At 44.9% G+C, this 14959-nt stretch overlaps 1 protein-coding gene across 2 annotated transcripts in view; it reads left to right on the forward strand.

The window, feature by feature from the left end:
* The first annotated feature begins 223 nt into the window (after positions 1-223).
* Positions 224-14959, forward strand: part of kirrel3l (kirre like nephrin family adhesion molecule 3, like) — a 32205-nt gene continuing 17469 nt past the window's right edge. For both annotated transcript variants that reach the window (XM_079342842.1, XM_079342843.1), the window contains exon 1: positions 224-842. In XM_079342842.1, coding sequence (XP_079198968.1) covers positions 803-842 — 40 coding nt within the window. In that variant the 5' untranslated portion in view covers positions 224-802. The remainder of the gene's footprint in view (positions 843-14959) is intronic.

Genomic DNA, 14959 nt, shown 5'->3' on the forward strand with positions numbered 1-14959 from the left:
GAATTAACCTCCACAACATGCACCATACTGTTTGAAGATTATTATTTCCAAGTCTCAATGAGGGCGACTGTTAGGGCACACATTTAAAAGGGAATAAACGCTTTAAATACCCTCCCAGTGACGCCGCTCAGCCAATCACTGCTCCCTGGGGGCGGGGGCCTCGGACCCCCCCCCCCCCAGCTTCAGAAGCAGAGGGGCTTCTCCGATACAGCTCCTGCCAGATTTGGTTTTACCCCCTCTCTCCCCACCAGATGACTGTCAGTGCACATTTCCCATTGGCAAGAGCGAGTGAGAAGTAAACAGAGGAGAGCGACAGGGAGGGAAGAGTGTGCGAGAGAGGGGAGTGAGTGTGTTACACAGTGAGAACAGGGTGAGAGGCAACTTCACCGGGGTTTATCACCGCGCACTGGCCAGGAGGAGAGATCGCTTGTAAGCAGGTCAAAAGTGGACTGTGGATGAACGCACTGATTGAAACAATTGTTCAGTAATGGACTGTGTGATTGCGCGTGAGAGGTAAAAATCTGTGCCAGCGTAACGGAAAACGGAAACGGACCCTGAAAAAGACGCGGATGCATAGGAGAAAGTTACCAACTATGGAGGAGCATTTTTAACTAATAGTTTACAGACTATTCGGACCATTCAGAGACGTTTCCATACAAGTGGATGATTTTATAGACAATATCAGCGCTTGTTCGTCCGGTGATATTACGGTGCCGCCGCGGAGGACTGTACCCAGCTCGGTCAAATAGGCAGAGCGAGTGAACCCTTCCACGTCACAAAACAAGCGGCCAGAGCTACTACAATGACGACTTTATACCTCATCTTTTGCCTTATGGTCACAGGTAAGACAACCTTTTGTTCTTTGCTTTTTATGCATGCAGGTCTTTATTAATGGAGAGGATGGACCGCGCTCCACACTGGCGCGCTGCGTCAAGCCATCCAGTGCGCTGCTGTAGGGGAAAACTGAGATGCTGCAGTGCTACAATTCACAGCTGTTAATCTCTGGTAAATGTTTAATTAGTTTAGAAGGAGTGATTACACCAGGAGGTTTCACTGTCTGTAAGCCGATCCAGCGGGTAATGGCACTGCGTAATTTTGGGATAGCTGTGATTGTCACTGCTTTGGTTCAGATTTCGGATGTGTGAGAGAGACGATCTCTGTTTTAGGGTATTGATGGGGCTGCGAATACGGGCGCACGAACGGAAAGTTTCACTTAGCCGATATTGCATTTTACCCGTGGGATTGTTGCTCTGGACTGCATCTTGAATGCCTATTCAAAAGTAATTGTTGTGTATGGTTATATGAGGACGTAATGCTGGGATACTGAAGCAGCAGAGAACGATGCAAACGCAAAGAATTAAGAGCTATATGTACATAACAAGCTGGGCTCCGCAGCTCCCTTACCCCGAAGTTATAGTCAGCAATCCCCTGATTAAGTCCCATTTTAATATAAAAAAAACCCCGATAGTTTGTATCCTGAAATCAGCGAAGTGGAAATAATCTGTTTTATTGTTTTATCGGCGTGTCCTGAAGTTTGGGTCGTAACTCTACACATTCATGGTGCTTAAACTCGTAACAAAAAAAAAAGGTGCATGGTCTCTCTCCATGCGTCTGGGATGGAGCAAAGCAGACTGAGAGCGAAAGGGATATGGGGGGAAGAGAGAGAGGGAGAGATTAAGAAAGGGATGGATAGAGAGAGTGAGTGAAAGACGGGGGGGGGGGGGGGGGGGCATTTTGTTGTGTGACAAATGCTCTGTGAAGACATTAAGAGACATAACGCACCTGTCTGCAACCCCCCCTAACACAACTCGAATACACACAGAGCCCCCTGCTGCCTTTGTTTGCAGTCGACAACAATTGTTTGTTTATGAATCTTTATGAGTAACTAAATTCTTAAAAGAGACACAATACTTAAAAAAAAAAAAATTGTGCGTAATCGAAAGCATGTCTGGTTTATGAACATAGTTTTTAAGCTTTATTCAACTATTTGTAGTAACATTGGATAAGACAGAGAACATACATTTTTAGTATGAATATAATCATCAAGATACTTTAATTATTCACTCCTTTTCTTATAAGCATTTTTGAGAGGGAATAAATTATATCACAAATGATCTGGGATTTGGGGTTTTAGATAAAGTAATCCCATTTAGGGGTGTAAGTGGATAAACAACACCATCACACTGACAAAGATCTTCTCTGGAAGAGTCAAAAAGTTGTGAAACTGAAACCAAAATTCTCTTATTCCTCCTCCTCAGCCAGAGGGTATGTTTGTATCTTCATGACTGAATCACATGCTGTTTCTAAAGCTCCAAAAAGCGAAAATGGCAAAGTTTTCTTAATAGCCAGTTGTTGTGGGTACATCTTTATTTTTTTGCCTCGGTTCCGCATGATTTTGTCGTTAGTCAAAGCTCGGGGGGAGGGATATGACACCGGCAGACCTCTGCTCCCTGACAGACTCACAACAGCTGGATGAGAGCGAGCGGTAGCTCGACAGTGGCATATTTCCCCCTGACCTAAACCTCAACACACACACATTCACACACGACTCATCTTCTCCCTCGCTCTCTTAAACACACACACACAAATAATGAACAGCTGCCCTAATTAGAACCTAAGAGACCCTAGACCTCATTTATTGTGCCAGTCTTCTACAGAGTGAAAGTTTGGCCACAGCACGTCTCCCCTTTGAATTTTGCGTATGACATATACATTTGTACATAAGTAGTCTCACACAGCACTAATAATTTACTCTCTGGTAAAGTCCCCTGGGTCCCCACAGGAATTGGATCCTACATTGCATCAGTATTCCGAGTAATCTTCAGTGAGCTCTTTGGAACCTTTTGCTTTGGGTCGCCTGCGTCTCATCGGGCCAAGTTCAAAGGGCTGCAAGACGAGATTACTAGTTTCTCTCCCTTCCTCTTAAGTCGCATTGCCTGTCATGTCACACTATAGAGTAAAGCAGTGGAAAATTCCCACCTTGCTTCTTCTTCCCACTACTCTTTTGCCCAGTTGCAAAATGTGTGACTATGGGATGCAAGGACACGAGAGCATTTCTGCCTAATGGGCCGTAGGCGGCTGGCAGACTTTCACCAAAGGTTGAAAGCCTCTGCATTCACGTACTTCATGCAAGCTCACACAGGCACAGACGGAGAAGTGATATTAAGCTGAGGAAGTGATAAGCCCTGACCGAGCCCTCTCTTCCCCACCGCACCACCCTTCCCTTTCCCATTACCAGAGATTTGTCTTTTCCTCAGTGCAGCTATATTTGTGGATGCAGTGGCAGCAGGTCCCAAGAGCTTGGTTTTAGGAAACTGTGCATATTTTATGAACTGCCGTTCTGCTGCTCTTTGAATTCTCGTGGAGGGGATGAGAACGGGCAAAGAGATACAGAGATTACGATGAGGATGGGGATATAGGACAGAAAAGCCATCTTGTTGCAGGGATAGGTTCGCTGTGTCTCAAGTGTCTCGATGATTAAGCTGACAAGCTGCAGGGAAACAATGAGTAAGAACACTGACAATCTTTAACCCTGTTTCAATCTTGTTGCTCCTGTCTCACTCTCTTGCACAACTCACTCCTGATCTCTCACAAACATGCTCATGTTCTCCTGTCTCTTTGCTCTGTTTTCCTATTCTCTTCTCCGTTATCTTCACTCCTTGTGACATAACGAGATTGAGGATAAGTAGTTAAGTGGGAAAAAGTTTGGCAGAAAGAACCTGGGCAAGCCAGCCAGCAGAAGAGGAGTGTCAGAGACTTGGTGCACAATAATGCAGACGCAGCAGAACCCGGACGAGGCAGAGTCTTGAACAGAAGTGTCTTGCATTATTTAGGAGACAAAGTCATGGCAAAGATATAGATGCATTTTGGCCTACTTTGATTTCCTGTCAGTGAGAAGCTTTTGTAATGGTTTTGCTGCTGGAGTGCGAAAATTACATTTACTAACAGTAAGATATTAATGTTCTAGCAACAGCTATGTCTTGATCTATACCCAAGAAATGTATTTTAGATGTCACAAGTGTTTCACGGAAGCAGCTTAAAAGTTAATGTTTGAGATTTTCATTTTCATAAATCATTTCCTCTCGCCAACTCTCTCACGCACACAGACAGTGATGAAAGATCAACATCTTAAACTAAGGCCTGCTGTTTGTCCACATCCCAGCAAATTGCCGTGCACTCATGCTATTGTCTTCCTGCCCTTTTCATAAACAGATAACCCTGTTTCTCTCGTCCTGCGCACACACTCGCTTTGTGTACTGCAGGAGAAGCTGGAAGGAGAAAAGAAACAATGGTGGCTTCATAATGTTGCCTGTCTCTAATCAGCTTTGCCATACGGGTAAACAAAGACGAAGAAGTTGGCAGTGTGTCCTGAGGCTTTGTTATCAGCTGTTAACTAACTTAACTGTATGTGCGCACTTGTGTGGCTAAACACAGCAAGCCGAAGCGTTAAGGTAGCAAACTGTGGATTGCACTTAGTCTCTTCAAGTATTATTTTTACCCCAGTCCACCCATCCTCTTGTTGTCTTTGCTTTCTCCTTGTGTCTTACTCTGCATATCCTTACCTTGTTTTCCTCTGGGATGATCGGAGAATCCAGGGAGGAAATACCTGACAACGGGACAATAGAGGGGCCGTGTCAACTTCCTGCCATTGCCTGAAGTTTTCTTCCCCTGTTAAATCACTTCAGGCTGTACCATCAGCATACAGAATGGTGGGGACAGAACATACTTGTTTATTTCTTCTGTCCAAACACACTAATGGGAAGAAAAGAGACAGGTAAAAAAAAAAGTGGGATTCTGTGCATGCCATTAAAACAGCACCCCAAGGGAAACAGTCATGGGTATACAGTAGCAGCTATTTAAAGGAAGACCTGGATTGTATTTATCTCCCTCTAAAACACAAGTGTCACTTCCTTGTAGAGAGATGTATCACTATTTCAAAAGACCCAGAACCTAACATACAACAGAAAGATTGCAGACATACTAGACCACACATTCATTTTTATTTTCCAATCAATTCCTGCCCTGCAAGACAAGAATTTCATATCTCCTGCCGAGACACAAAAACCAATAGCAAATTGAAATTTATCTTCCACGTTGCCGCAATATCTGTTCCTGTGTTATCTTCACCAGCCGGGTTCCTTAACCTTATATTAAAGATAGCTCTGTTGGATCCTGGCAGCTGAGCAGGGGGCTCAGTAAAAGGAAAAGTTGAGCTAACAATACCATTAGACATCTCTACATAACAGATGCTGTTGTATCTGTCTTTTCATTTTATTTAAATATGATAGTCAGTGGCGCCTACTACACATAGGATCTGGCTGTTCCTATCCTTATGACATTTGCACATCATCCAGAAATGACTCACAACTTCCCAAACACACAGAGGTCAAGGGCATCCACTGGCACAGAGGATGATAAGAGGAGATGAGTGTTTGGCATCTTCAGGGCTCTGTGCCCTCTGTGATTGTAGGGGGCTGGGTGAAGGGTAGGAGAACGTGTAGCAACGTCTTTTATTTCCACCACGTAAAGGGCTGAGAAACTCATCCTGGGAGGTCTGCGAGAGAAGACAGCCAATTTGCTATCAACAGAGGGATGTCAGTCAAAGATTATCGATCTGGCTTTTAACTGCGGCTCCCTCAATGGTTGAAGCATGTTAATGTTATTGAGCTGTGGAGTCGTGAGGAACAGCGAAGTGTGTGGGGGATTTAGGTGGTTGGTGGTTGGACCAGTAGGAGGGTATGAGGTGTGTCTCGCCCCAAACAGACCCTATGGCATTATAAAAAGGGGGCGGGTGTGAGAGGGAAAGAAAGAAAAGGAAGCCAAAGGGGTCAAAGGGATTTACTGCGAGGAGCCTAGCATTTCAGGTAATGGATATGCTTGTAATGGTGTAAACCAAACCTGCTGTTTTTCTTCCAGCCTGGCAGAGGTGAAAAAACAACAAAGGTGTAACTGACTGCAAGTCTGGGGGGGATTAATAGAAAGTTGATATTTCAGCACCTCGGGCTAAACTTCAGATCTCAGGTGTACACTTGGACACACAGAGAGGGGTTGTGTGCATGCATGCGTGCATGTGTGAGTTTGCAAATGGAGAGTTGTGAACGGGAGTAAGGAAGGTGTATAGTGGGAGGCTTTTTTTTTTGTTGCTTCTGCCACATTCCTGTGAAGCTGCAGCATGGAGGGCAATAACACATGGCTAAGTGCTTCCCAAGCTGACTGAGGTGAACCTATAACACCCCTCCTGAAGGAAGCAGCCCAACCATTGTTCCAGCACATTGCACCCATCTGACTGAGGCATCCTAGCGCTGTGCCGATCCCAGGGGGGGTTCTGGAAAGGAACGAGGCAGTGGAGGAGAGAGACTGATTGTTCCCTCCGCAGACTATCCACAGATGGGGCTATGGTACAGGATGCTGGCTGTTTGCTTTAGAAAGTCCCAGGCGTTTGCTTTTCAGTGGCGGTGTACAGAAAGCTCTGGGGGATAGAGTAGGGGAGGAGAAGTGCCAGTTGAGACAGCAGCGGGGGAAGAGAAAGAAAGAGTGGAGAAGAGAGAAAGAAAGAGTGGAGAAGAGAGAAAGAAAGAAAGAAAGAAAGAAAGAAAGAAAGAAAGAAAGAGAAAGAAAATGGACCTTGCCTAATATCATGTCAGTGTGAATATAGTGTCAGTGCCAAGAAGGGAAGACAGATGAAACAGCCATACAATAGGGTAGTTGGGCGAGAGAGTGCTCAAGTCCTCCCCTGTTTCCAAACAGAGACATATAGAGGTGCAGATAATGGAGAAGGGGGGCTGAGCAAAGAGAGTAAGTGAGGAAAGGAAAAAGGAAGCGATGAGATTCGGGGAACCTGGGCTGCATCCATCATCTGGTTTGGTGCAGAAGCCATTTGTACCTATTGTTCTTCATAATTTGTTTTCTCAGAGCCTGCATTTGGGAGAGGGTGGAGGGGGGGGAGACAAAGCTTCGGCAGCCATTTATTTTTGTGCTAATTACATAAGTGAGACAGCATAATTAGACGTATAGCTAAACAGACAACAGGCTAAAAGAGAGAAAGACGCACAGGATGAGACAGAAAGGTGTAGATGAATTCGAGTAGATAAGAGAGGCATCACCTGCTCTATTTCAACATTCAAGAGAGACCATGTTAAAAGATGTGAAGGTGATGGAGAGGGATAAAGGGAGAGGGAAAAGGAAGAGGAAAGGGGACGGGGCGATGGAGGGGATAAAAGATAAGAGGGAAGGAGAGAAAAGCCCTCTTCACAGACTGCACTTTGAGGTGCGGTCCAAGGCTGCTGGAATAGTCACATCATTTAATACACCTGCTCAGTGGGAGGGAAAGAGAGATATAAGGAGATGTCTTAAAGAAAAAGAGGAAAAGGGCAAAATAGGACAGACAAGAGAGGAGAAGGATTCCATCTTTTGCTTCTTAAGATCAAAGGCAAAGAGTGGCAACATAAAGCTGTTTGTTATGGCTTGTTTGGGAGGGTCCCTGTGTGCGTGAGGTCAGTATTTGACCCGGCCTGCAATTTTATTCAGACGTTGTTATTCTTTGATACAGCTGCATGACAAACCCTCTAAGGCATCACAGTCTTCGGGGGCCTATAGGGAAAGTTTTCTGGCGAGCTCGTGGGACTTTTTGGGCTGTAGGAAAGCTGAGAGGAGGAGTGGGGAGAAAAGAGCGTCACTGCAAACTGCTTGCAACGAACTGAAACTGACAATGCATTACAGCCTACAATATTTTGTTGCTGAACGTTGTGTGCACTTGCTAATCTGGTGTGCATCTGCTCAGGTTCATGTGTAGGCGGTGTGGGTGTGTTGAGCATGTCACCGCAGCCTTTCAGGACTGTGATCCAGCGGAAGATAAATAGGTCCCTAATGAAGCCACTCAATCACCAGCCAGTTAAAACTACTCACTAAAGATTGAGGGTCGGTCGAGCCTGATTGGAGGTCTATTGAAGCTGGTTGAGGGAAGCTCTTCAGCCGTCACACTTTAGATTAACCATTCAATGCACTATGGACCACAGCCTAACTACCCTTCCTTCTCGAAACAGGCCGCTGACTCTCTATAGTAGCTCCAGTCAACTCCCTGATTGTGCTTGGAAGTTCTTTGGAAGCCAATTTAAACTCAGTCCTTTGTTTAACTCCCCAGGAACTCAAGCTGGGACATATGTATTGGCTGTTTTTTAGTGTGTGTTCTTTTATTGGGTTATGGTTAAAGTTTTGTTTGGCCCATCTCTAAGCATGTGATATTTTGTTATAAAAGAACTGGGTGTATTTCAGAGCTGGCACATACCAGTTTTTTTTGGGTGAAAGAGAGGGTGCATGAGAGAAATCAATGGCCCAATTCAGCCTATTACAGCCATGACTGTTGCTGTAATGGTGTGGAAATGGACAGTGGTCATGTGGATCTTCTTTTCTACCTCCAGGCTTGGATCACAACTGAAGCTCCAATTCATTTCGTCCCAGCTTTGATTAAAAAAAAAAAAAAAAGCATGAGGATTTCAAAGAGTCTCACATGATGATGACGAGGGAAGAGATCCTCCTATTTTTTTGGAAACGGATGAGACCTCTTTCTGCCAGGTTTGCCGAAGGACAAACATAACACTGGGCTGCAATTTTACTCAACAAATAATGGCTACTCTGGTTCTCTCTCCCTCCAGCCCATGCCTCTTTGATCCCAGGTAATGTGTTAACAAGCAACGGGTTCATGGAATACCCACAACATTAGGATGTGTATTCACGTCAAGGTGTGAGAGTATGTGTGTGTGTTTGTACATGTGGCTTTATGCCTGTGCGTGTGTGTTTTCACACCAATTAATGGATTGCTTTATATGCCTGCTGAGGTGACGATGGCCTGTCTCTAGCAGGGCATTGCTCCCCCCCCCCTCTGTGTCAGCTTCAATCCACAATGGCTCAGACCCTCTCTCACACTAACACATTAATGAGAGCTATCTAATTAGACCTGGTGGTTTCATAAAAGGGACTCCAGAAACCGCAGCACCATTGTGAGTTTGCCTAATCAGGGGACCACTAAAGAAAGAGGACCCGCTCAGTTCACACATATACAGAGACTAGCTTGGACTCACTCAAATTAGCATCCAGTTAATTGGTAAAGAAGCACAAAAAGGATCACCTACCCACACACACACACACACACACACACACACACACATTATGACTACTGAGGTTCAGTTCTTTTTACTCCTTCTCGTTTTGCTCCCTCACTCCCACTGGTAGCGTTTCTCCCAAGGGTGATGCAGTGGAAAGATTTTCCTCTCGTTCATCCCTCTCTCAGGACAATTTACTCTCTTCAGTATCAAATAATCACCCCCAATTTCTCAGCCTATTTTAACCTTATCGCTCAAACAGCTACCTCTTGGGGACAAAAATCGTTCCACCTTGTTGAAACAGAGGAGAAAAAAGAAAGAAAGGAAGATGTATCCCAGAATAGAAGGGTGCAGGAAAGCTCTCCAAGGAGTGCTTTGTAATGCCTCTGTTTTTGCTTGCTTAAGGGCCATGTGTGAAACAGCAAGCGAAGAGAGGAGTAAAGAAAGAACAGAGGGACAGGGGAAGACAAAAAGACAGATATAATCTTCAAGGAAAAAGGGGATTTGTTGGTGATGTACGTTTTTTACTTAAGGTCTTGGGCTCTAACTTGCGTCCCACAACACTTAACATGCCCCCAGCCATCTCTCCTGGCAGTTAATTAGAATCCAATAAGGTTGCCGCCTGTTGGTCATTGTTCCTCCAGTGTGTTTACCCTTTCCAGAGGCTCCATTCCTTGCTTAATCTGCCGAGAAGCTGAATGTCAATAGGTCAGGCCAAGACTCCAGAGCCCTTAGAGAGAGGGAGAGACAGAGCAATGGGGAAAGACGAGAGGATCAGGGGGATGAAGGAAAGGGGTCATCTCCCTCGCTCTGCTTTCAATATTTTTTTGCTATTCCATTCTCCTTGTTTTTTCCTCCTCCCACCCTTCCTCTTGCGTCTCCTCTTCTCGTCTTTTCTTCTCACTTCTAATCCGTCCTCTTGATTGTTCTAAGCTGCTTTCAGCCAGCCCCTGGGATGGTGGTGGTGGTGGTGGGGTGGGGTGGGGTGGGGGTGGGGGGGGGGGGGGGGGGGGGTTTGGAGTCTGTTTTAATTAAGATTTAAAAGACGACTCTCTCAAGAAGGGGAGATTTAAGAGCAGGATGGACTGAGCAGTGGTAAATGAAAGGGGGTAGGACAGTTTGTGGAGAGGACTCAAGAAATTTCAGTAAATTCGGAAAAGGGAGATGGTTAAAAAAGCTTTGATTTTACAGAAGGGCATGTTGCACAAAGTCACGCAAACACAGTCTGGCCGTGAGGTATTCGAGTACCTTAGCCAAATAGGATTTTCTCCCATCTGTAATCAAGCGGCACAATCTATACAGATCAATCTTAACTTCCTGTGATTCATACCATATCCTGTGAGGGTGATATTGGATCAGTGGTAGCCACCAGACAGGCTGGGGGAGTTATCTCCACACTCTGTCTAATGATGGATCATATCAACAGATGGCCTTAAGAGCATATAACGCTTCACTTGTGTATCATAGCCCAAAACCTGCGGCCTCTTGGTGTGACCTGCACGTCTTGTTTTCCAGTCAGAAAGATAGACATGAAAAGACAGAAAATGCTCTTAAAATGTGTGCTTTAATCGTGACAAAGTGTGCTTCCATTGTCTTTGCAGCACGCTCAGACATGTGGTCAGAATCTAAACAAATTATCCTGAGTAGTGTGGTTCTATTTGGATGGTATTGTTGGCACAGTTGACGCTCTAGAGGTCCTTGTTAGACGCTTAATTAACAGTCACACAGGGACAAAAGAAGATTTTTCTGTCTGGCCATCAAAGAAAGAGCCACTGTTACTTCTATTGTGCAAAAAAAGTGTAACAAAGTGTGTGTCCATATGCGGCCTGAGAAAAGACGTGTGCAAAACAGCCACATAGTACACATCTGCCCCTACCACAGACTGAACATTCTTCATCCAGAGTAAAACCCCCAAAGAAAAAACACCCTGTAAACAGGCAACATAATAAAGTGTTTAAGTTCATCAAGATACAAACCTGCTGCTGCAGCCTAGAAGGTGTTAAAGGCCGGGCAGGGGTCAAGAGCCCAACCCACAGCATTCACCGCCATGAAACATCCCAACACTCAGCCACCATATGTGCAGGGTTTCACAGTCAATGAGCCGACCCACCCAGCACGACAAAGACCTATTCAAAGCTGCTCGATTCCGAGGAAATCTGAAATGCCATGGTATGATTAGGACAGAATACAGCACTAGTCCAGCCAATGCACTAGAAGATAGAGAGAAATAAAAGGAGTGTTAGTGAGAAGACAAAGAACTTTCTTTGAGCGGATAAACCGTAAGCACGATCTCGCCCTCAGCTGGCTTGCTGCGGCTCCATCGGTTGCCTCCATCAAAGCCCCCTGAGATTCTCCCTGCAACACTCTGCCTCCGTCACTCACAGCTCCGTTAATAAGGCCAGCAGTAAACGCCAGGAAAGATATGCAGGGATGAAAGATCCTTCCTTCATGTTCTTGCTTTGAGGATGTGTTTCCGGGTGTCAAGGGGAGGAGGGGGAAACGGCAGCTTTACAGGGTAAGGCTGCATTTTGAATAGAAACAATAAACCCATTCGCTTATAAAATAATACTTTGTGTCCCACATCCTGTTTTGCGGAAGCTCTGGGGAGTTTTGGCAGACATGAAAACGCTGAAGGTATAGAAGAACCAAAGAATAAAATGTGTGGAGATCCTTTGGGAGGGATATATCACACATATATTCTTTCACCGCAGCGATTAATATCCAGGAAAAAAAGGTCAAACTTGACTTGAAACGGTCCAGTATATCACAGTTACATTCGGAGGCTGCATTTCATACATCAATCCCTGCAGTGATGGCTCATCAGCCTGGTCACACAGGAGAGACCCACACCGTGCATTATCAAAGATTGATGGGATGTCCTAGTTAAAGACAGGGGGAGGAGGGATGACTTGTTCGAGACAGGAACTATCCGGCACTCTCTGCGTTTTTGGAGGTGTTGACTGTGGCTAGAGTGGCCTTTTACTTTTAAATTCACATGTCATTACTGTAACCGCAAAAACGTCATGCAAGGTTTCACTACCCTCTGACCTAAAGACATGACCCCGAGACTTGCAGGAGAACTTGCAAATGCAGCAAGTTTTTCCGAAGCCAGAGCTCTCAAACGACACTCAGGAATCTAACAAGATACGCTAAGCTCTACATCTCCTCCCATCCGCCCTCTTCTCATCCTCCTTCTGTAGCTGAAGACAAAACAAACTGACAGAACAAACAGGCAAATTATCCAAAATCCTTTTTTTCTCTAACACACAACCTAACCATTTCTTATATCCACTCTTCACCGTCATCCTACCCGCTTCTTGTTCAGAGCGCTTGCTTAATAATTAATTGATTAATTAGCTTGCTCATTAATCATTTATACATTAATCATGGCCTGATTTTTTTTTTTTCTAGAGGAAGCGGAGCAATCTGAAAAAACCCTGACTTCACATTTCACTCTAATTATGCTCCTTTACTAATCAACGCTTAAGAAATGGAGTTTCAGGAAATTAGTTTTCCCCCTTCCCTTCTTTTTCTCACGACAAAGCAGGATGTATTGAGGTCGGCAGGTAACGTTTTTTTTTTCTCCCTCCCTTTCTTGTGTTCTGGAAGCTCTGAGTCATCAGTAATTTTAAAGGAATGATTTAAGTTACAAGCAATCTGATGAGCAGAATGAAAATTTGATGTTAAATTACAACTCGCCTTCTCTGCACCTCTGGATGAAAGAGGAAGGGAAGAATAATTCTTCACACAGACTAAGCACAGACATTGATTAATAAATGGCAATTTGAGGGCCGTTTGTAAGAACAGAGAGGTGGCAGAGTTGTGAATCACACTCTTATTGTTTTCACTGGATCCACGGCTCTCCTGGGAGAGGAGGTAATTTGTTTAATCGCCAGGAGTTATGTTCTCGGAACCGTGTGATGGGAAGATAGGATAGTTCAGAAATACCCTCTGTTATGTGCATGAGGAGGGAAGAGAAGAGAAATAGTTTCAAACAGTTTAATTAAGGGTGTTTTGGTGCCTTTGTGTTCCTCTGGATGCAGAGTTCACAACACAGCTCAGCTGCTTTCTCTGAAGGGGGCTCTTGTCAGCTGCTGACAAAAAAGAATTATGCATCAAATTAAAGAGAGCTCCAGTGGAATGGAGGCAAGTTGGGCATTAACCTCTAAGCTTTAAAAAGCACACATATTAAGCAACACTAATGAGAGTCTCATCGAGCTGCCTCTGTTTTATATTCAAACGCACACAAAAGCACGGCTTTGACTACAGTGTGGCACCGCTGCTTCTCAATGAGGTCTCTCTTCTTCATCTCACCAGCAGCCAACACAGCACAAGTGAACAATAGCATCGATGGCCTTTTTACTCTAATGAGATGCATACATTTACAACATTACCGCCCTCATTAAAAAATAATAATAATAAAAAGGGGAAAAAAAAGTATTAATTATGAAGCGCACTACTTCCTATCGTGAAGAGCCAAGGGGGTCTCCACCGGGCTCAATTAGGAAGAGTAGGCCGCAAATCCCTAGACTAAATTAATTGACACCCCAGGGCATTAGGCCCAGAGTCCCAGCACAGAATCTATGAAGAGGACTCCTTTGTTTTCATTTCAAATGCCTTTTAGAGAAAGCAAGAGAAGGAGGCAATTCTAAACATGATATCTTCATTGTTTTATGGATTTTTAATCTGTTATTTATTTATATATTTCTTTGTTTCATTTACTCGCCATGTACACTGCAGGCATGGAAAAGATTGACACAATTTTCACTGAATTCCACCCCCATCTTTTAGATGCCGCACCATTGCTGTTTATCCAGCATGTCAGCTGTTGTGCACACACTAAAGCAGGGCTTTTGCAAACAGCACAAGAAGTTAATGATTTAAAAGCACAGTAAATTATACTGAAAGCCCTTCCATCTAAACAGTGGTGAAAAGGGCGGGGGGGGGAATAGAAAGGGAAATTAGGATACAGAGGCAAAAAAAAAAAGAGAGAGAGAGAGAGAGAGAGAGGTGGAGGACAGAAAAGGGCTGGAACTGTGACACAGATCCAGCCAGCAGCTGTCTTGCACTGAAAACACCAGGGGGTAAGCAGGAATGACATGAAATGACAAGACTAGCTCAATCAACATCTTGTCAACACCGCTGGCTGATGTGTACAGACAATTTCATACCACTGCCACCGATTCCTTCCCCCCCTTTTTTTTATTTCCTGTCCCGCTGCCAGCCAGCCAGCCAGCCAGCCATCCAGTCAGTCACTTGCTATCTGTCTGCACGGAGTCAGCTCTCAGCTCTTTTGGCTCTCGTCTTCAGAGTGGGGGAGCTGTTTAAAAGCTGTGCAGGAATTATACTCAGAAAGATGCTTTTACCCAATACAAACTCTAAAGATATGATACTGTGACAGTAAGTGTTTGCTCTGTGTTCATGCACGTGCGTGTGCGTGTGCGTGTGTGTGTGTGTATAGGAGGAAGAAGACATTATAAGAGTGTATTTATGGCACTGCAGCACAGTGACTGGGCGAACATTCACACACTGACTATGTCACATCAGCACTCTTGTCCGCCTCCCTCCCTCTCAGCCTCCTCCCCTTTCTTCTCCTCCTGGTATGCATACCACTCTATTATTCCATCCACTGTATCTGCTACAGCAGGTACCCAGGGAGAAGCTCTGCCACCGCCACCCATGTGATCAACCTCACTGCTGTCCTGATGTGTTCACTGCCCCATTCCAGCAGAGAAAAACCTGGTGGTGACAGCCTTGGAAACGGGCTGATTACAGCATTCCATCAATCCCCCTCTCAGGCCTGCTCCTCTGCAATTGGAAGCTGACAGGAGCCCACTTTTTCCATTTTTACCTTGCCTCAG

The sequence above is a fragment of the Symphodus melops genome, assembly GCF_947650265.1.
Source record: "Symphodus melops genome assembly, chromosome: 5".
NCBI classification, from domain to species: domain Eukaryota; kingdom Metazoa; phylum Chordata; class Actinopteri; order Labriformes; family Labridae; genus Symphodus; species Symphodus melops.